Source organism: Malaclemys terrapin, chromosome 14 (genome assembly GCF_027887155.1).
Source record: "Malaclemys terrapin pileata isolate rMalTer1 chromosome 14, rMalTer1.hap1, whole genome shotgun sequence".
Taxonomy (NCBI): Eukaryota; Metazoa; Chordata; order Testudines; family Emydidae; genus Malaclemys; species Malaclemys terrapin.
The window spans coordinates 40,561,000-40,580,592 of NC_071518.1; the positions used below are offsets into that span (position 1 = coordinate 40,561,000).

Consider the following 19,593-nt stretch of genomic DNA (forward strand, 5'->3'; position numbering starts at 1 on the left):
GGAAGTGGCCAGCAGGTCCAGCTCCTAGGCTGGGCGGGAGGAGCCAGAAGGCTCTGCGCACTGTCCCCACCTGGACACCGACTCCACGCTCCCATTGTCCAGGAACCACAGCCAATGGGTGCTGGGGGTGGTGGTGCCTGCGGGCGAGAGCGGCATGCGGAGCCTCCTATCCTTCCCTCACCCCGCCTAGGAGCCGGGCCTGCTGGCCACTGCCCGGGCACGGGAGCCTGCCTTAGACCCGCTGTGCCACTAACCGGGAGCCGCCCGAGGTAAGCCTGAGCCCCTGCCCCAGCCCTGAGCCCCCCCCCAAACCCCTCATCCCTGGCACCACCCCAGAGCCGGCACCCCCAGCCCAGAACTCATACCCCCTCCTGCACCCCAACCCTCTGCCTCAACCCACAGCCCCCTCCCGCACTCCAAATCCCTCGGCCCCACCCCCCAGCCCGACCCCCCCTCCTGCACCCCAAACCCCTCAGCCCCAGAGCTCGCACCCCCATTTAGAGCCCTCACCCCCTCCTGCACCCAACCCTCTGCCCCAGCCCAGTGAAAGTGAGTGAGGGTGGGGAACAGCGAGCCACTGAGGGAGGGGGAATATAGTGAGTGGGGGGCAGGCTTCGGGGAAGGGGCGGGGCTAGGGTGTTCGGTTTTGTGCAATTAGGAAGTTGGCAGCCCGGCGCCCGGCGCTGTCCTGCAGGCATTGGCTCTGTGGGGCTGCCCCGGGCAGGTTGTCTCCAGCACACTCCTGGGGCCTGGGTGTCCCTGGCTCTCCACTGCACTGCCAGCTCCGTCCCGACCGCCTGCTCTGAGGCCTGGGCCGGCCTGGAGGGGCTAGATGGCTCGGGGCTGTGAGCACGTCCTGCCCGTGAGGTGTAGGTAGGTCGACACAGAATTCTCCAGACCAGGGGCGGCTGAGGCCAAAGGGGCCGTGTGAGCTGCAGCCATCACTGGGTTGGATCCTGCCCACCTCTCCATGGGCCAGCCGGCCAGCGCCGCGGGCCCAGATCTACCCGGTGCAGCCGGCGGCAGGGGACGGGCTCTGCTGACCCGGGGCGGGTGGGATCTATTGGGGAAGGGGCAGGAGTTGGCCTGTGGCCCTGCCCTCTGGGGTGTCTGATCCCGGCTGAAGGGTGCTGATGGGGATTGAGCTGGGGGGGGAGGGCTCGCTCCCTCCTAACCCCGTTCCCCTCCCCCCCCCAGACAGCTGCCCCCCCCTGACGGCGCCCCTCCATGGCAGGAAGCTGGGCAAGAAGGCGATGGTGGGGCACGAGGCGCATTTCCTGTGCGAGGCCGGCTTCCGGCTGGCGGGCTCCGAGTCGCGCACCTGCCTGCGGGACCGGACGTGGAGCGGCCAGCAGCCCGTCTGCCAGAGCGAGTATTGGCTGGGGGGCGCCAGGGGCGGGCAGAGCCCCACGCCCGGAGAGGGGCTGAGGGGCCTCCAGGGACTGGGAACGGGACGGAGCCACGGCGAGGGACTGCGGCAGCCATCCTGGGCAGAGCTACCAGCGCCTTTGTTCCAGAACCCACGCCCGCCCCGATCCCTGCCCCACACCCGCCCCCATCCACCCGATCCCCACACCCCTATCCACCCCGATCCCCACCCACACGCCCGCCCCGCCTCTACCCCAATCCCCACCCTGCCCCACGCCCCCACACCCGCCCCCATCCACCCGATCCCCACACCCCTATCCACCCCGATCCCCACCCACACGCCTGCCCCGAACTCTGCTCCACACCCCTGTGCGCCCCGAGTTCCTGCCCCGCCTCTGCCCCGAGTCTCCACCCCACGCCCCTGTCCGCCCCTATCCCCACCCACACGCCTGCACCCATCCCCGCCACACCTCCGCCCCGATCCCTGCCCCATGCCCCTATCCACCCCGGTCCCCACACCCACGCCCGCCCCGAACTCTGCTCCACGCCCCTATCCGTCCCGATCCCCACCCACACGCCTGCACCCATCCCCGCCCCGCCTCCGCCCCGATCCCTGCCCCACACCCCTATCCACCCAATCCCCATCCACACGCCTGCACCCATCCCTGCCCCGCCTCCGCCCCGATCCCTGCCCCATGCCCCTATCCACCCCGATCCCCACCCACATGCCCGCCCCAAACTCTGCTCCACGCCCCTGTCCGCCCCGATCCCCTCCCCATGTCCCTATCCACCCCGGTCCCCACACCCACGCCCGCCCCGAACTCTGCTCCACGCCCCTATCCGTCCCGATCCCCACCCACACGCCTGCACCCATCCCTGCCCCGCCTCCGCCCCGATCCCTGCCCCATGCCCCTATCCACCCCGATCCCCACCCACATGCCCGCCCCAAACTCTGCTCCATGCCCCTGTCCGCCCCGATCTCCACTCCATGCCCCATCCACCCTGCTCCCATGCCTGCCCCGAGTCCCCATCCCATGCCCCTATCCACCCCGATCCCCACCCACATGCCCGCCATGAGTCCCCTCCCCGCCCCGCCTCCACCATGAGTCCCCGCCCCACCCACCCCGATCCCCACCCACATGCCCGCCCCCATCCCTGCCCTGTCTCCACCCCGATCCCTGCCCCACACCCCTATCCACCCCGATCCCCACCCACACATCTGCCCTGATCTCCGCTCCACGCCCCATCCACCCCAATCCCCACCCACATGCCCACCCCGATCTCCGCTCCACACCCCAATCCCCACCCACATGCCTGCCCCGATCCCCACCCCACACCCCTATCCACCCCGGTCCCCACCCCCACCCCAATCCCCACCCGGCCTCCGCCCCCGTTCCAGGTTCTCGCTAACCAGCGTCTCTCCCCTCCCCACAGGTATCAGCCACTGCGCCAGCAACCCCTGTGCCAACGGCGGGACCTGCGTGGAGGACGTACAGCAGTTCACCTGCTTGTGCCCCAGCAGCTGGTCAGGCAGTAACTGCCAGACCCCCGTCTATTCCTGTGGGTACAGACCAGGCCCCAGCCTCTCGCACCTCTCAACTCCAGGAGGGGCAGCAGCAGAGTGGATCAGTTGTGTGTGTGTGTGTGTGCGCATGTGCACGGCTGTGGTCCAGGGAAGAGGTGTGTGTATGTACGGTGCAGGGAAGAAGGGGTGTGTGTGTGTGTGCGCGCGCGCGCACGGTACAGGAAAGAGGAAGGTGTGTGTGCGTGCGCGCACGGTGTAGGGGAGAGGTGTGTGTGTGTGTGTGTGTGTGTCCTTGAGTCCCCGGGCGATGCTCTGGGACTGCTCCAGACGAAGCCAGCCAGGACTCTGGGGGAGCCTCCTCTCTCTGAGCAGACTGTCTCCAGGGCAAGAAGCTTCCACAGCTTCGACCTTCCTGGGTCTGACGTCGGAGCATTCAGCCTCCCCTTCCACACCGTGTGCTTCTCCCAGTGAGTCCGCCCAGGCGGAACTCCTGGGGAAGCCAGAGGGCCATGCCCCCCAACTCTGCAGTCAGACGTGACTCTCAGCCAGTGGGTAAAACAGAAGGTTTATTAGTCGACAGGAACACAGCGTAGGACAGAACTTGTTAGCACAGAAATCAGTGACTTTCAGCCAAGTCCATCTTGGGGGGAGGGGAGCCCAGAGCCAGGGCTCTGATCCTTCCCCTGCGTCACAAGCCAGCGGAGACTGACGCGCTGCCAGCCGCCTGGCCCCTGCCCTGCCCGTTGCTCCTCCTCTGGCCTTTGTCTCGCTTCCCAGGCCAAGAATCACCTGGTCGCATCCCCCTCCTGGGTCTCAGGTTCCAAAGGGGCGGCCACAGCACCGTGCAGGCAGCTGGAGCAGCCCCCGCAAAAGTCACACCCCCTTATTCCCACCACCTAGACATTAGTGCAATACACAGGGAAACTGAGGCACCAACAGCATTCATGCAAAACAGTAAGACTCACATTCAACATAACAAGGGAAAATCCCCACTTCATCACAACATGGGGCAGGGAAGAAGTGTTTGTGCAGGGAAGAGGTGTGTATATGTTCACACAGTTCAGAGAAGAAGGTGTGTGTGTGTATGTGTGCGCGCGCACGGTGCAAGGAAGAGGAGGATGTGTCTGTGTGTGCATGGTACAGGGAAGGGGTGTGTGTGTGTGTGTGCGTGTATGTTCACACGGTGCAGAGAAGAAGCGGTGTGGGTGTGGGTGCACAGAGCAGGGACAAGGGTGTGTGTGCGCGCACAGTGCAGGGAATTGTGTGTGTTGGAGTGGCGTTGGATGTGGTTGTGATGGCGGGTGACCATGGTGCCAGCTAGGGAGGGCCAGGACACGAGCAGACTGGCAGGAGCCAATCGCCATGGGGTTATAGAGGGTCCTTCCAGCCAGTTCCCCCCCCCCCCCCCCCGCAGCCCAGGCCTGGGCTCCCAGGAGAGCCCTGCTCCCAGCAGCCATGGCTGTCCCAGTCCATCCGCCCCCGGCTCTGGTGCTGCCCCATGTTCCGGACACGGGGCTCACAGGGCGCTGTGCCATGAGCAGTGAGTGCCGCGGCTCGGTGCCGACAGGCTTGCCCAACCCCCGGCAGGGTGGTGCGGGAGTTGGGAGTGGCCCCCACACAGTGCCCAGAGCTGTGCCACGCCCCGGGCCAGGCTCTGCCTGACGCCGACTGGGGGAACTAACAGCTGCCTCTCCCTGCTGCTGCAGACTGGGTGACGCTGAGCAACTCGTCCTTCAGCCACCAGCCCCGCTGCGCAGACACCCGCCTGGGCTCGCGCCGCTGCGCCTGTGACACCGGCTTCCAGCTGCGGGCCGGCGGCGTGTGCCAAGGTACCATGGCTCCCTCTCCACGCTCTGCCAGCGGGGCTGGGGAGTGTCTAACCCCACCGAGGCCCCCACAGCAGGAGCTCTGCCCTCGCCCCTCCCAACGAGGGACCCACCCAGCAGCAGCACCTCGGGGCCCAGGGATGTGGCCAGCCCCAGCCAGGGAACCCAAGGGGAGGCTCTTGTGTGGCACCCAGGGTGGGGTGGAGGCTGGGGGGTTCCACGGCTGGGGGGTGGTCTGGGTGTCACACTTCCTGACCCCGCTCCCCGGAATCTCCCCTGTCTATTCCGCGGCCAGATGTTGACGAGTGCCAGCTCTCCCAGGCCAGCTGGCAGACCCGCCTCTGCGCACACGACTGTGTGAACCTGCCCGGCTCCTACCGCTGTGTCTGCCCCCAGGGCTACCTGCGCCCTGCAGACCAGAACCTGTGCACCGGTGAGCAGCACCTGCGTCGGGGGAGGGGAGAGAGACCTCACTCCCTGCGGGGTCACCACGGCTTGCAAATGGGACCCAGCCCAGAGCCCGCCTGCGCACTCAGCTTAGCAGCGTGGCGAGCCTCAAGCCCCTTTGGGTGCCCACGGGCCTGGGCTGGACCCTTCTTTGGCATCATCCCACCCTGGGATCAGCTCTGCCCCTCTGCCTGAGCGCCAGGCTGCTGCCAAAGCCCCTTGGGATACCCAGGCCTAGTGTTACCCATGCCCCCTTGGGACCCAGGCTCCCCTTGCCTTGACACCAGCCTGATCCTGAAGAGGCAAATGTCCCCTGGCCCCCATCTCTGCCCCTGGAGAAGACACTGGGCTGGCCATGCAGGATGGCTCAGCACACGGGGGCTAAACAGCCCAGGCAGGAAGGACACTGGCAGGGTGTGTGGCCACAGCTGGGAAGGGCGGGGCCCTGGCCCCACCGTGGAAGGGAACCAGTTGCATTCACACCAGGATCTGGGGGATTCTGTTTGCTCTGCCAGATGTAGACGAATGCGCCGACAATCAGCACAACTGCAGCCGTGGCGAGCTCTGTGTCAACGTCTTCGGAGGCTACCGGTGTGTGCGCCCCGAGTGCCCCAAGCCCAGGCTCAACACCAGCTACGTCAAGACCTCCGTCTAGTAAGTGTTTCTGGGCACGCAGGCCGGCAGCCCACGGCTCCCCTGCGGCACCCCGGCTGGGAGGCACAGTGCCCCCTGCTGGCAGAGGCTGCCCGTGCCCTACGCTGTGCCTTGCAGAGACACCGGCTGGTTGCCAGACACAAGTATCCGTTTAGGGCAGAGGTTCTCAAACTGGCGGGGATGGGAGCGTGGAATGTATTCTGGGGGAGGGGCACGAGGCGGCAGATGGTGGCCGGGTGCCCAGCAGCGCAGAAGTAAGGGTGGCATGGTACGGTGTGGCATGGTGCATTGCCCCCCTTACTTCTGCACCACGGCTGGCGGCAGCAGCGTCTCTTCAGAGCTGGGTGGCCGGAGAGCTCTGTGCTATCTACTGCCATGGGTCTGTTTGAATCAGTGCCGGATTGGGTTGAATAGAGCGCGTGTGTAACTGCTACCGACCCAGTGAAGGGGGAACGCTCACTGGAGACGCGTTGCTTTAAGGTGCCATAGGCTGACTTGCTTCAAAATGAGAGAACCACCTGGCTGGAAACTGGTGTCACATCTCTGATGTTCAGGGGCTGTCCCCAAGTCGAAATACCCTCCTCCCCCCGTGGGCTCTGTTAAAGCAAAGGGGAATTCTCCAGGGGAGCAGGGTGGCCTACTGAGTAGAGCACTGGCCTGGGACTCAGGAGCTCTGGGTTCTTTTCCTGGCACTGCCATGGGCCTGCTGGGTGACCTTAGTGAAGTCTCCGTGCCTCAGTTTCCCCCTCTGTACATGGGGCTATTGCTACGGCCCAGCTTTGCATTGTGGCTGAAGAGCTAGCTCGGTCCGAGCGCCAGCTTCAGCCACAGCCCCTCCTCCTGGCCGCCTTCCCAGGCTTTGGCTGCTTTCCCAGGATGTCCCCGCCATTGGTGCGGTTCATCCCAGGCATTAGGGGCACACAAGGGTCAGCACCTCTCGCCCACACGCCTTCCTTCCACACTGCCTGCATCCTGGGCTGGCCGGCCAAGGGGGCTCGCAAAGCCAGGGCCTGTGGAAGGTGCACGTGTAGCCTGCTGTTGGCCTCCCTTGAAGCAGGCTGCGGCTCCGCTGCGTGCCCCCGGCACCAGCATCCTGGACGGGCGGCCCGGCACCAATCCAGCGTCACTAGGGCTGGGGCTGGCGCTGCGCCTGCATTTCCAAACATCCTGTTTATGCAGCTCCCTTGGCGGGAAGTCAACCTACAAACAGGCCGCCCAGGAGCCTGCGCTCTTGGCTGGCTTTGAGCAGAGGGTTGGTGGCTCACCGGGACAGACCAGCTCTGCTCCCCCAGCTCCCCAGGCCCAGCTTGTTTAGCAAGACCCAAAGTCGCTCCCCGGGGCCCTGCGAAGGCACTGTCTCAGCGCAGGGAGGTTCTTCCATCAGCGCCAGGCTCTACGGAGCCCCCCAGCTGGCAGCCTCAAGGGGTCACCTGGACACTCAGCAGGCGACTCCGGCTGTTGGTGGGGTAGCTCGATGAATGTTGTGTGCAGGGTGGGACCGGGTGGGACACCCTGGTTCTCATCAGCTCCTCGGTCAACCCCTTGCTCCCTCTGCCTTTCAGCAAAGGGCAAATGCTGACTTCCGCTGCCCCAGTGTAAAGCCAGTCACCCTGCGGCTGTGTGGAGTTCCCAGGGCATGGCTGAGAGCAGAACGGGGCCCTGTCGGCCAGCCACTGCATGTGACGGCCTCACTGCTTGGGAGACCTGGGGCTAGACTGTCCCCAGAGCTCAGCAGGCCAGGTGCATGTGGCCCAGCTCGGCAGGGGGGAGTGCTCTGACCCTCAGCACTGGTGCTGTCCTAGCCTCACAGGGCCCGGTTTGCAGACTGGCCAAGCGCCCTGGGCCCACTCTGGGGCAAACGGTTGGCCATGGTGTCTGTGGTTCCTTTGGGTACATGCGGGCTAGCTGGGAGGATTCTAAGGATGCCACCTGCTGGCATAGCTGCCTTGTCAGAGGCTGGGTCTAGGGCTTGGGGGGTGAAGGGGTGTTGGCTTGCCCTGACACCCCTGCCAGAGCTCAGCTTGCCAGGCTGGCTGGCCTCAGGCCCAGGCATTCCACTGCAAGGCCTGGCTTTAAATGCGGCTTAGGTCACATGTGCCATGAGTTTGCTAACCCTCAGCAGGCCCTGCCATTGCTAAACCTCCCTCCATGTGGGGCACAAGCAGACGTGGCTCCAGGGCCATTAACAACTGGCACAGGAGCGGGCCCTGCACCTGATGCTAGAAACATTTCTGCAGAGCTGGGCGTAGATGTGTGGGGCGGGGGAAGCCCATTGAGGGGCTGTGGGGCAAGACTGAGGGGCATTGGCAGAGGTGGATGGGGCAGGATTATACAGCCGCGGCCCATGTGCTCCCTAGCGTACAGTGGTAACCCTTTTAGGGGGTCCCGTGCTAACTAATGGCACATTTAAAATAATATAATCCTAGGTCCCCTGGCCCAGCCCAGGGCATCCCACCCACCTGCCCTGCCACCATCCCCACCTCACGGCCTTTTCCCTGCCTTGTATATTACAAACGTGTACACTTGGACTGAGTTTGAGATGGAAATAGGGGACAGACTTGTTGAAAGTCTCTGGGTAAGGATAAAAGGGGCGAAAACAAGGGTGATGTCATGGTAGGGGTCTACTACCGACCATCTAACCTGGAAGAGGAGGTGGATGAGGCTTTTTTTAAAACAAATAACAAAATCGCCCAAAGCACAGGACTTGGTGATGATGGGGGACTTCAACTACTCAGACATCTGTTGGCAAAATAACACAGCAGGGCACAGATTCTCAACAAGTTCTTGGAATGTATTGGAGACAATTTTTTATTTCAGAAGGTGGAGAAAGCTACTGGGGGGAGGCTGTTCTAGATTTGAGTTTGACACATAGGGAGGAACTGGTTGAGAATTTGAAAGTGGAAGGCAGCTTGGGTGAAAGTGATCATGAAATGGTAGCATTTGTGATTCTAAGGAATGGTAGGAGGGAGAACAGCAAAATGGATTTCAAGGCAGATTTACCAACTCCCTGAGTTTGCTAGGTAAGATCCCATGGGAAGCAAGTCTAAGGGGAAAAACAAGGCAGTTTTTCAAGGAGACATGATTAAGGGCACAAGAGCAAACTATCCCACGGCACAGGAAAGATAGGAAGTATGGCAAGAGACCACCCTGGCTTAACCAGGAGATCTTCAACGATCTAAAAATAAAGAGTCCTACAAAAAGTGGAAATTAGGTCAAATTACAAAGGATGAATATAAACAAATAACACAAGTACGTAGGGATAAAATTAGAAAGGCCAAGGCCCAAAATGAGATCAAACTAGCTAGGGACATAAAGGGTAACAAGAAAACATTCTACACGTACATTAGAAGCAAGAAGAAGACCAAGGACAGAGTAGGCCCGTTACTCAATGAGGGGGAAAAACAATAACAGAAGATGAGGTGTTAATGACTTCTTCGTTTCGGTTTTCATCAAGAAGGCTGGTGGTGATGTGATGTCTAATGTAGTGAAAGCCAGTGAAAATGTGGTAGGATCAGAGGCTAAAATAGGGAAAAAACAAGTAAAAAATTACTTAGACAAAATTTAGATGTCTTCAAATCACCAGGGCCTGATGAAATACATTCTTGAATACTCAAGGAGCTGACTGAGGAGATATCTGAGCCATTAACAATTATCTTTGAAAAGTCATGGAAGATAGGAGAGATTCCAGAGGGCTGGAAAAGGGCAAATCTAGTGCCCATCTAAATAAGGGAAATAAGGACAACCCGGGGAATTACAGACCTGTCCGCTTAACTTCTGTACCTGGAAAGGTAAAGGATCAAATAATCAATCAATTTGCAAACATCTAGAGGATAATAAGGTGATAAGTAACAGTCAGCATGGATTTGTCAGGAACAAATCATGTCAAACCAACCTGATAGCTTCCTTTGACAGGGTAACAAGCCTTGTGGATGGGGGGAAGCGGAAGACGTGGTATATCTTGACTTTAGTAAAGCTTTGGATACTGTCTCGCATGACCTTCTCGTAAACAAACTAGGGAAATGCAACCTAGATGGAGCTACTATAAGGTGGGTGCAAAACTGGTTGGAAAATCGTTCCCAGAGAGTAAGCAGTGGTTCACAGTCATGCTGGAAGGGCATAACGAGTGGGGTCCCGTAGGGATCGGTTCTGGGTCTGGTTCTGTTCAATATCTTCATCAATGATTTAGATAATGGCATAGAGAGAACACTTATGAAGTTTGTGGACGATACCAAGCTGGGAGGGGCTGCAAGTGCTTTGGAGGATAGGATTAAAATTCAAAATGATCTGGACAAACTGGAGAAATGGTCTGAAGTAAATAGGATGAAATTCAATAAGGACAAATGCAAAGTACTCCACTTAGGAAGGCACAATCAGTTGAACACATTCAAAAGGGGAAATGACTGCTTAGGAAGGAGCACTGCAGAAAGGGATTAATTATTTTTTTTTTATTATTAATGGAGATATCCCATCTCCTAGAACTGGAAGGGACCTTGAAAGGTCATTGAGTCCAGCCCCCTGCCTTCACTAGCAGGACCAAGTACTGATTTTGCCCCAGATCCCCAAGTGGCCCCCTCAAGGATTGAACTCACAACCCTGGGTTTAGCAGGCCAATGCTCAAACCACTGAGCTATCCCTCCCCCCAGTGGTTCCCAAACTGTGGGGGGCACAGAGGAAGGTTTGACGTGGCCAGGGCTAGCCCCCATGGGACCCAGCCCCGCCCCACCCCCAGCACCGGTTCCTGGCCCCACTCCCAGTTGTGACCCCAGTCTCTGCCCCTTTCCCCCTGGGAGCCGCGGCCCCGCTCCTGACCCCGGCTCTGGGGTGAGTGGGGCAGACAGGGATAAGAGGTGGTGCAACCCTGAAAAGTTTTGGGGGACCACTGTTGTAAGACGAGATCAAAAAATAGGAATAGACACAAACCCTTGAATTAGGATCCCATAAAATGGGCAGCTGCCACTGAGGAGAGAGGCTCTAGAGTACTACCTGGTCTTTTTTGTAATTCCTGTCCTCTTGCTCTGACTGCGCCCCTTCAGCCTCGCACTGGCATCCAATGGCATATTGCAGTTTTTTGTTCTGTTACTGGTGCAAGAGCAGGGCTTCGCCTTACTACAAAGAGCAAACCAAGAGTCCGAGCTTCCTGAGGTGACATGAGCAGTAGATGCTGGAGCCAGGCTTGGGCATTGGCAGGTGCGAACTCTGTGCAGCAGATATTCCATGAGTGAGAGCTCCCTGCTGCTCCAGTGAGGAACGTGTCTACCGGCTGCTTTGCTTGGCACTTTAATTCTGTGCCAGTGGTCCCTAGATCTGCCTGGGCGGGAACCGGGTCAGGCACAAGGTGCGGAAGGGATGCCATACTGAAGAATAACTTCAGTAACTTGGTCCAATTTAAGGACAAACTTCCTGGGTAATTTCAGGGATATACAATGGGGGTTATTCAGAAACAGCTATTCTGGAATAACACCACATGCAGACACTCTTCATCTGGAATAAGAGGGCCTTGTTGCTAGTGTAGTCTAACCCACTTTGAAAGCTGTTCCTGAAAACCTCTGTGTAGACAAGCCTTCAGAGTGAAATCGCTCTGGATCAGGCTCATGGCCATTGATTAGATGAAGTCCACTCACCTCTCTTCTGTTCCCTGTTTCCCATGACACACTCTTCCCCCTCCCCCGCCCCCCATTGTTCAGTTGGCTCTCACTTCCCTATCACTGATATTATCCTGTATATATTGGGGCCCAGCATCTCCCTCTGCCCTTTCACCCTGGATGCTGTATTTATAGACCATGTGAAGTACTGGGCTTCTCATCCCTGTGACAAAGTGGGACTGTTCTTAATGTTTCCTCTGAATACTGTGTGGGTACCTCAGTTTTCCCTATGCATTTCTTAAGTCTCTAGGTGGTGGGATAAAGGCCAGTGTGCATAAATCACTGACATTCTGTCTCCCTGGCAACAAATGGCCAGGGCCCTCCCCCCCTGCAAGGAAATAGCTAAAGGTGAACAAAGAGATCAGGTGACCTCCTGGCCAGGGAAAGAGACAAAGCCCAGAGAAGGAGGGGCTGGAGGGGGTTTTCAGTTTGGAGCTGGCTTGGGACTAGGAGTGAGGGCAGACGGGGGTGTCTGGCTCGCGGGATCCCAGAATGGACCCGGCCGAGGGGTCCGGTTCGCTGTACCTACAAGCTCTCTTAGACCGTGTTCCTGTCATCTAATAAACCTCTGTTTTACTGGCTGGCTAAGAGTCACGTCTGACTGTGAAGTGGGGGTGCAGGACCCTCTGGCTTCCCCAGGACCCCACCTGGGCGGACTCGCTGTGGGAAGCGCACAGAGGGGCATATGCTGAATGCTCCCAGGAGAGACCCAGGAGGTGAAGCTGTGTGAGCTTCTTGCCCTGAAGACAGTCTGCTCCATGGGAGAGGAGGCTCCCCAAAGTCCTGACTGGCTTTGTGGGGAGCAGTTCCAGAGCATCGCCCGGGGACTCCGTGACATCCTCCAACCCCTCTTTTCTCTCCATGGGATGCCTGTAATGTAAACCAGTGGTTCTCAACCAGGGGTACACAGAGGTCTTCCAGGGATACAGCAACTCATCTGGATATTTGCCTAGTTTTACAACAGGCGACATAAAAAGCACTAGTGAAGTTAGTACAAACTAAACTTCTTCTTTGAGTGGTGTCCCTGTAGGTGCTCCACTTTAGGTGTTGGTGAGTCTGCGCCGCAGGTCGGAGATTTTAGGTAGCAGTGCTCGGGTCGCGCATGCGCAGTAGTCTTGCGGTGACGTTGGCGCCTCCTTCTCAACCATCCTCCGCTGTAGACAGAGCTCAGCGGCAGTGCTGCCTCTTCATTTTTCTCCTTCTAGAAATAAATTTAGTTTTAGATCAGGGGTCGGCAACCTACGGCACGCGTGCCAAAGTTGGCACACGAGCCGATTTTTCCTGGCATGCGGCATGGGCTAAAGACCTCATCCGTTTATGTGCAGAAGAGCTTTTCCTGGTCAAACGGAAAGTCCTCCACCTTCCCTTGGAGCTCTTTTGGGATCCCTGATGACTAACTAAGATGCTTTACATATTACGACAGCTATGGCCGTTGTTCATGCAGCAGTGTCTGCTACATCCATTGAGGCTTGTAGAGTCGTATAGGCAATTCTCTCTCCCTTGTTCATGATGGCAGTGAATTGGGGACGTTTGTCCTCTGGAAGGGCCTCTAGAAAGCCTTGCAGCTTGCTATAGTTATCAAAGTTGTATTTTGCCAGGAGGACTGAGTAATTGGCAACTCTGAATTGGAGTGTGGATGATGATTACACTTGATGACCAAAAAGGTCTAATCTTTTGTGCTCCTTATCCTGGGGGGTGGAGCGGAATTGAGGTTGTTTGCTGCGATGGTTGGCAGCTTCAACCACCAGGGAGTTGGGTTGTAGGTGGGAGAAAAGGAAGTCCATCCCTTTTGCTGGTACAAAGTACTTTCTGTCAGCCCTTTTAGGTAGGCGGTACAGTTGCAGGGATCTGCCATATATTCTCTGCCAGCTCCATAATGGCATCGTTGATAGGAAGTGCAATTTTTGATGAAGTAGATGTCTGCAATATTTGTAGCAGCTTGTGCTGGTTCTCTTGCACCTTCTCAAGCAGAATGTCCTGGCTGGCCTCTACTCTTTTGAAGAGGTCCTGAAACGGTTTCAGGTCATCTGTTGTACTTGGAGGTGGTGGTATGACAGCCTCATCAGGTGAGGAAGATGAGTTATGAGCTGGTGAAATGCCTTTCTGTTCCTGTTCTGAAATTTCTTCCTCTTCTTCTGCCACCCCTTCAAGTGCCTCCGATGTTTCCTTGCTCGGGGAAGGTGGAGGAGAATGAATTTCCTGTCGGGCTGGGGTAAAGGATCTACTATAGTGGGCTCTATACGCCACCCAGGGGTCCCAGGGAGGCCACTGCATAGGGAAAGGTGGTGGTGGGCAGAATCAGGGTTGCCCATACCATTGTTGCATATCATGAGATTGGCATGGATTGGTTCTGGCAGCTTCCCATGGAGGTGGTCTCTCTGTAGGCGAAGAATGCTATGAGAACTGGCTACCCTCTGCATCCTCCCTCTTCATCACTGTAGAGAGACTGAGGCAGGCGATGTGAGGAGCTGCTCCGTTCGTTGGCCCGGTGATTGCTCGGGGACGAGCAGCAGTGACTGCGGTACCGATGAGACCGCTATGTCTTTCTGATGCAGAAACTGCAGTGGTGCAGATGTGGTCGGTGTCGTGCCATTATTGTGGTCCACCTTTATCGAGATAGCGCCATTCTCGATCTGTCTGCCAGTGCTGACGAATGAGTTGATGCTGATGGTGGCAGCATGGCCAGAGGAACTGGTCTCGGTGCTGAGTTCTGCATTGGAGTGGTCAGTGCTGTGGAGGAGGCATGACGTTTCGATTCCATGTCGGTGCAGCGAGGCTTGGCAGAGGTCCACAAGGGGCCAATGCTCCGGAGCCTCAAAGGTTCTCGCTTTAGATGAGCTCGGCACTGAGGATACCGATCTCACTGGGGACCTCTTCTTTTTCTGAGTGTTCCATTTTCCGGAGGGGAGCGGGGGGGTGTCGCAGCTCATTTCCTAGATGGTTTGGAAGACTGAATGGGGTCCCGCCCACCCCGGTCAGGGTCAGGAAGGTGTTGGGCACCACCCGATCTGGGGCCACCACCTCGGGCCGGGCCAGTGTCACCTCTGCGCCCGTGTCCCAGTAACCATAAACTTCCTTCCCATCCACCTCCAGGGGAACAAGGCACTCGCTCCGCAGGGACAGCCCCGCGCCAACCCTGTAAACGGAGAACTTTGAATCCGGAGCATCTGGCCCCCCAGAGAAGCTAGCCTGGGGCTCTCCTCCCTCCTTAGCAGGTGGTACCCTGCCAGCCCCCCTTCCCTGGGAATGCTGCCTCTCACCGGGCTGGGTCTCTACCCAGTCAACCCTCTGTGGGTTCGGCCTGCTCAGTCTGTCCCTGAGCCTGGGGCACTGGGCCCGTATGTGGCCCTTTTGGCCACAGTGGTAGCAGCCCATGTCCCATTATTAGAGGTTTTGCTCAGAGAGCTCTGCTGATGTGGATTTGGTTTCCTGAGGAAGCTGAAGATATTTTTCCATCAAAATCATCTTGAGGCGGAGACCTTGGTCACGCCTTGCCCTACCCTTTAGGTTGCTACAATGAGCACATTTCTGGGGGATATGGGTCTCCCTCAAGAAATTTTTTTTTTGAATAACTGACTAATTAACAGTCTATGTATCTAAGAACTATATAACTACAATCTAAAACAGGGGTCGGCAACCTTTCAGCAGTGGTGTGCCGAATCTTCATTGATACACTCTAATTTAAGGCTTCGCGTGCCGGTAATACATTTTAACGCTTTTTAGAAGGTCTCTCTCTAAGTCTATAATATATAACCAAACTACTGTTATATGTAAAGGGTGGCCTGCTGGGACTCCAGGCCTGAAAGCAGGATGAGCAAGGGCTGGAAACCAAGATTGGTAGCTGAGGTGAGTGGAGTAGGTGAGCTGGTAGGCCTGAGCAGGGCTGGAGGCCTGGACCCTGTCTGCAAGAGAGCCTCCAACCGAAAGCAAGGTGAGTGGAGCTACGTGGTAGAGACCCCTGCTGGCGAGGGGCCAGCAGCCAGAACCCCAGAGCAGCGACTGGCTCGGCCTGCCGCCACTCTGGGGTTTCTGCCCCCAGCTCCTGCCAGCTGAGGTCTCAGCCCGCTGCCAGCCTGGGGTTCCTTCCCCCTCAGGCCAGCAGCGGGTGCTGAATTGGACCCGCGGGGACCCCGGCTGGCAGGAGCCGGCAGCGGGAACTCCAAAGCAGGGCAGGCTGAGCGGCTCAGCCCGAACCCCGCTCTGGGGTTTCGGCTGCAGGCTCCTGCCAGCTGAGATCTCAGCCCGCTGCCAGCCTGGGGGAAGGAACCCCAGGCCAGCAGCGGGTGCTGAGTTGGACCCACGGGGACCCGGCTGGCAGGAGCCGGCAGTGGGAACTCCAGACCGGGGCGGGCTGAGCAGCTCAGCCCGCCGCGGCTCTGGGGTTTTCACCGGCGGCCCCTGCCAGCTGGGGTCTCAGCCCGCTGCCAGCCTGGGGTTCCTTCCCCCCCAGGCCAGCAGCGGGTGCTGAGTTGGACCCGTGGCGGGTCCCGCAGGAGCCGGCAGCTGGCAGCGGAAACTCCAGAGTGGCGGCGGGGCTGATGCTGTCTCTCTTTCTCCTCCCGTTCATGCTGACGCTGTCTCTCTTCATGCTGTCTCTGTTGTTCACGATCCTCCAGCTCCCTCAGTTTTAGCTCTTTCTCCCATTCCAGCCAATTCCGCTCCCCGGATGCCGAACGTCGCCGGGAGGATCCTCTGCTGGCCGGCGGGCTTCGCCGGGGGGACCCCCTGCTGGCCGGGGGGGTCACGGCGCCTTCGGTATTTGCTGGGCTCCTCCCCACCCTTCCCTTAGGCATAGGAAGGAGGGGTCTCGGGAAGCCCTCAGCAGCCGGCTGACCACTCCCAGCTGGGACAGACACTGGTGCCTGCGCTGCATTTGCCAGGCTGCTTCCCTGAGACACAGGGATCAGTTCATTCGCGCGATCTTCCGCCTCCAGCTGGGCAATGAGCTGTTCTTTGGTGAGCCTCCCAATGCGCAGCCGCCTCTGCTTGCACAGCTCCACCAGGTCGCTCTTAAGCCGCTTGGCATACATCTTCCTGCTGGCCACTCACCGGCCTGTGTGCTCACAGCTCCCCACAGTTCCCAGGGGGCCCCCTAGTGTGCCAGCCCTTCTCGAGGTCACCACCTCTCTGCCAGGGTCGAGCTGCAGACTCCTCCGCCCCTGGGACCACTCGCTGCGATCTCCCCGGGGGACCCTGTTACTGCAAAAGTCCTTCTCGCTGGTCACACACTCCCAGGGGTAATAACCGTCTCTCTCTCACTCTTCAGCGCGCCTGGTCCCCGTCAATCCCCCTTCGTTTTACTGCTCCCCAGTCACTTACTGCAGGAAGCGCCGTCCACGGGGTGCAGTAGATCCCGCCGCTGCCACCAGTTGTCACGGAGTATTGGGGGACTCAGGGCCCTGCACCCCCGGCTTCCTGCGATTCACCATGACTCTCAGCCAGCCAGTAAAGCAGAAGGTTTATTTGGATGACAGGAATACAGTCCAAGACAGGTCTTGCAGGCACAGACAACAGGGCCCCCCTCAGTTAGGTCCAGCTTGGGGTCCCAGGGCATGCCAGCCCACCCCCCTTTGGGGGGTCAGAGCCATCTCTGCCTCCCAGCCATCTCTCCAGCCTCCTTCTAGCCTGCTTCCAGCACTCTCCTCTTTCGACCCCTCCCACAGCCTTTGTTCAGTTTCCCGGGCTAAGGAGTCGCCTCGCCTTCAACCCCTTCCTGGGTTCTCATGTTACACACTCAGGTATGCGCCCTCGGGCAGATCCCATCCTGCAATGCAGACCATCCTAGTCACACTCCCCTGTCAGCATTCACAGACCACCGTGAGAACAGGCCCAGTTCGTCACAATGACCTATGAGGGAAGATGGAAAAAAATGGGTTTGTTTAGTTTTCAAGTACATAAAAGGTTGCTACAAGGAAGAGGGTGAAAAATTGTTCTTAACCTCTGAAAATAGGACAAGAAGCAATGGGCTTAAATTGCAGCAAGGGAGGTTTAGGTTGGACATTAGGAAAAACTTTCTAACTGTCAGGGTGTTTAAGCACTGGAATAAACTGCCTAGGAAGGTTGTGGAGATGTTTAAGAGCAGGTTAGATACACTCCTGTCAGGGATGGTCTAGATAATACTTAGTCCTGCCAGGAGTGCAGGGGACTGAACTAGAGATCTCGTGAGGTCCCTTCCCAGTCCTATGATTCTATCTCCCCCCAGTCAGTGTGAGCGCAATCCATGCCCCGTGAACAGCAGAGCCTGCCGCCTGGCCACCAACTCCATCTCCTTCCACTACCTGCCGCTCCAATCCAACCGCACCGTGCCAAGGGTGCTCTTCAAGATGTCCACCACCCACCTGGTGGGCGAGAGCCTGCGCTTCGCCATCACGGGTGGCAGGGGCCAGGGCGTCTTCGCCGTGCGGCGCTCCGACCGGCACACCGGCGAGCTGATCCTCACCAGCCCGGTGGCAGGGCCGGCTACCTTGGAGGTGGAGCTGGAAATGAGCAAACTCGCCAGGAAGGTTCTTCTTGGGAAGCACATCTTCAGGGTCACGGTCTTCATCTCCCGATATGAGTTCTGAGCCCCCCAGAGCCGCCGGCCTGACGCAGTCCAGCAGAGACACCCGCCTCAGAGCCGAGACGGGGCTTCCAGGGCATCCAGCCAAGCTAGCCGCCTGGGGCGCCCATGCTGGCTTCTAGAAAATGTCTGGGGAGCTGCCTCCTTGGAGACCCCCATTCTTCACCTGGCAAAGACCTCGCCCCTAGTGTCCTGCCCGTATAGCATGTCACGGTCTCACTGGGGGTGGCTGTGGATGGCAGAGAAATCACCATGGCCAGTGCCCAGCAGTGCAGGGTCGAGGGTAGCTGAGCTGCTCCCCAGCCTGGGCACAAGCCCACGGGGTGTCCCGTGTCGGCCGCCAGCTGCACTTCCCTGCCGCCCCTCCAGCTTGCATTCCCCTGGGCTTAGACGTCGCCTCCAGCTAGGGCAGCAGCAGCACTGCGAGCCCACCTGGGGCAGAAGAGCAGGACCTGCCAACGGGGGATTTGGTGTCTCGTACGTAGTAACATAAAATAAACCAGCAACGTCCCTAGCAGGAGCCCTCGCCGCTCATTGCTCCCCATCGCCGACCCAGGCCTCCTAGTGAGCCAGCAGCAGACTGACGTGCCGCGCTCTGCCCTCCTCCCCTCCGGCCGGCTGACTCCAGCCCCGGGCCCCAGCACCCGCTGCCCCAAGCCTCACCTCGGCGTCCCTCTGCTGTCCAGCACCTGGGCTCTCATCACGCCTGTTCCCTCAGCGTGAGCCGGCCGTGTGTGCCAGGCCAGGCCGACCGGGCCTTGACTACCCACCTGCAACCGGGGGCTGATGCTACCACCTGAGGGCCTGGCAAATGGGCCGCTCACCCACAGTGCCAGGGGCCCATGCCGCCCTTCATGGTTCCACCCACCCTGCCTGACAGGCCCTGCACTCTGCCGAGCCAGGGCAGGAGGGGCTGGGGTGTGAGCCGCCACGGAGTGGGGTGGGTACGTGCATTGCCCTGAGGGGCTGGGCGCATGTGCATGTATGTTCCCTGAGACTCCCTAACCCACCGGCCCCACACGCCACCCACCCAATGGGAGTGCAGGACTCTGAGCACTGACTGGGGTTCCAGAAAGGTGCTGGGGGCCTAAGCAGGGAGGCCATTTAGGGGAAGCGGCGGGCCTCTGACCAGAACGCCCAGTCGAAAAGGGATCCCGGTGGCTCAGGTCAGCACCGCTGCCCGGGCTATTAAAAGTCCGGTCAGCGAGGCAGCAGGGCTCAGGCAGGCTCCCCACCTGCCCTGGCTCTATGCAGCTCCTGAAAGCAGCCGGCATGTCCCTGCGGCCCCTAGGCACAGGAGCGATCAGGGAAGCTCTGTGTGCTGCCCCTATCCCCAGCACCGGCTCCGCAGCTCCCATTGGCCGGGAACTATGGTCAATGGGGGCTGTGGAGGCGGTGCCTGCGGGCAGCGTGCAGAGCCCCCCAGGCCGCTCCTCTGCCTAGGGGTCACAGGGACATGCTGGCTGCTTCCGGGAGCTGTACAGAGCTAGGGCAGGCAGGGAGCCTGCCCGAGCCCCAATGCACCGCAAACTGGGAGCCGCCCGAGCCGCACTGCGCCGCTACCTGGGAGCC

At 59.2% G+C, this 19,593-nt stretch overlaps 1 protein-coding gene across 1 annotated transcript; it reads left to right on the top strand.

Moving 5' to 3' along the window:
• The first annotated feature begins 832 nt into the window (after positions 1 to 832).
• On the top strand, positions 833 to 18,535 carry LOC128848978 (fibulin-7-like). The gene is made up of 7 exons (XM_054049290.1): positions 833 to 869; positions 1,198 to 1,464; positions 2,803 to 2,928; positions 4,600 to 4,722; positions 5,015 to 5,152; positions 5,682 to 5,820; positions 17,665 to 18,535. Exons 1-7 carry the CDS (start codon positions 833 to 835, stop codon positions 18,023 to 18,025), a joined length of 1,191 nt encoding a protein of 396 aa, XP_053905265.1. The 3' UTR covers positions 18,026 to 18,535.
• Positions 18,536 to 19,593: the final 1,058 nt, after the last annotated feature.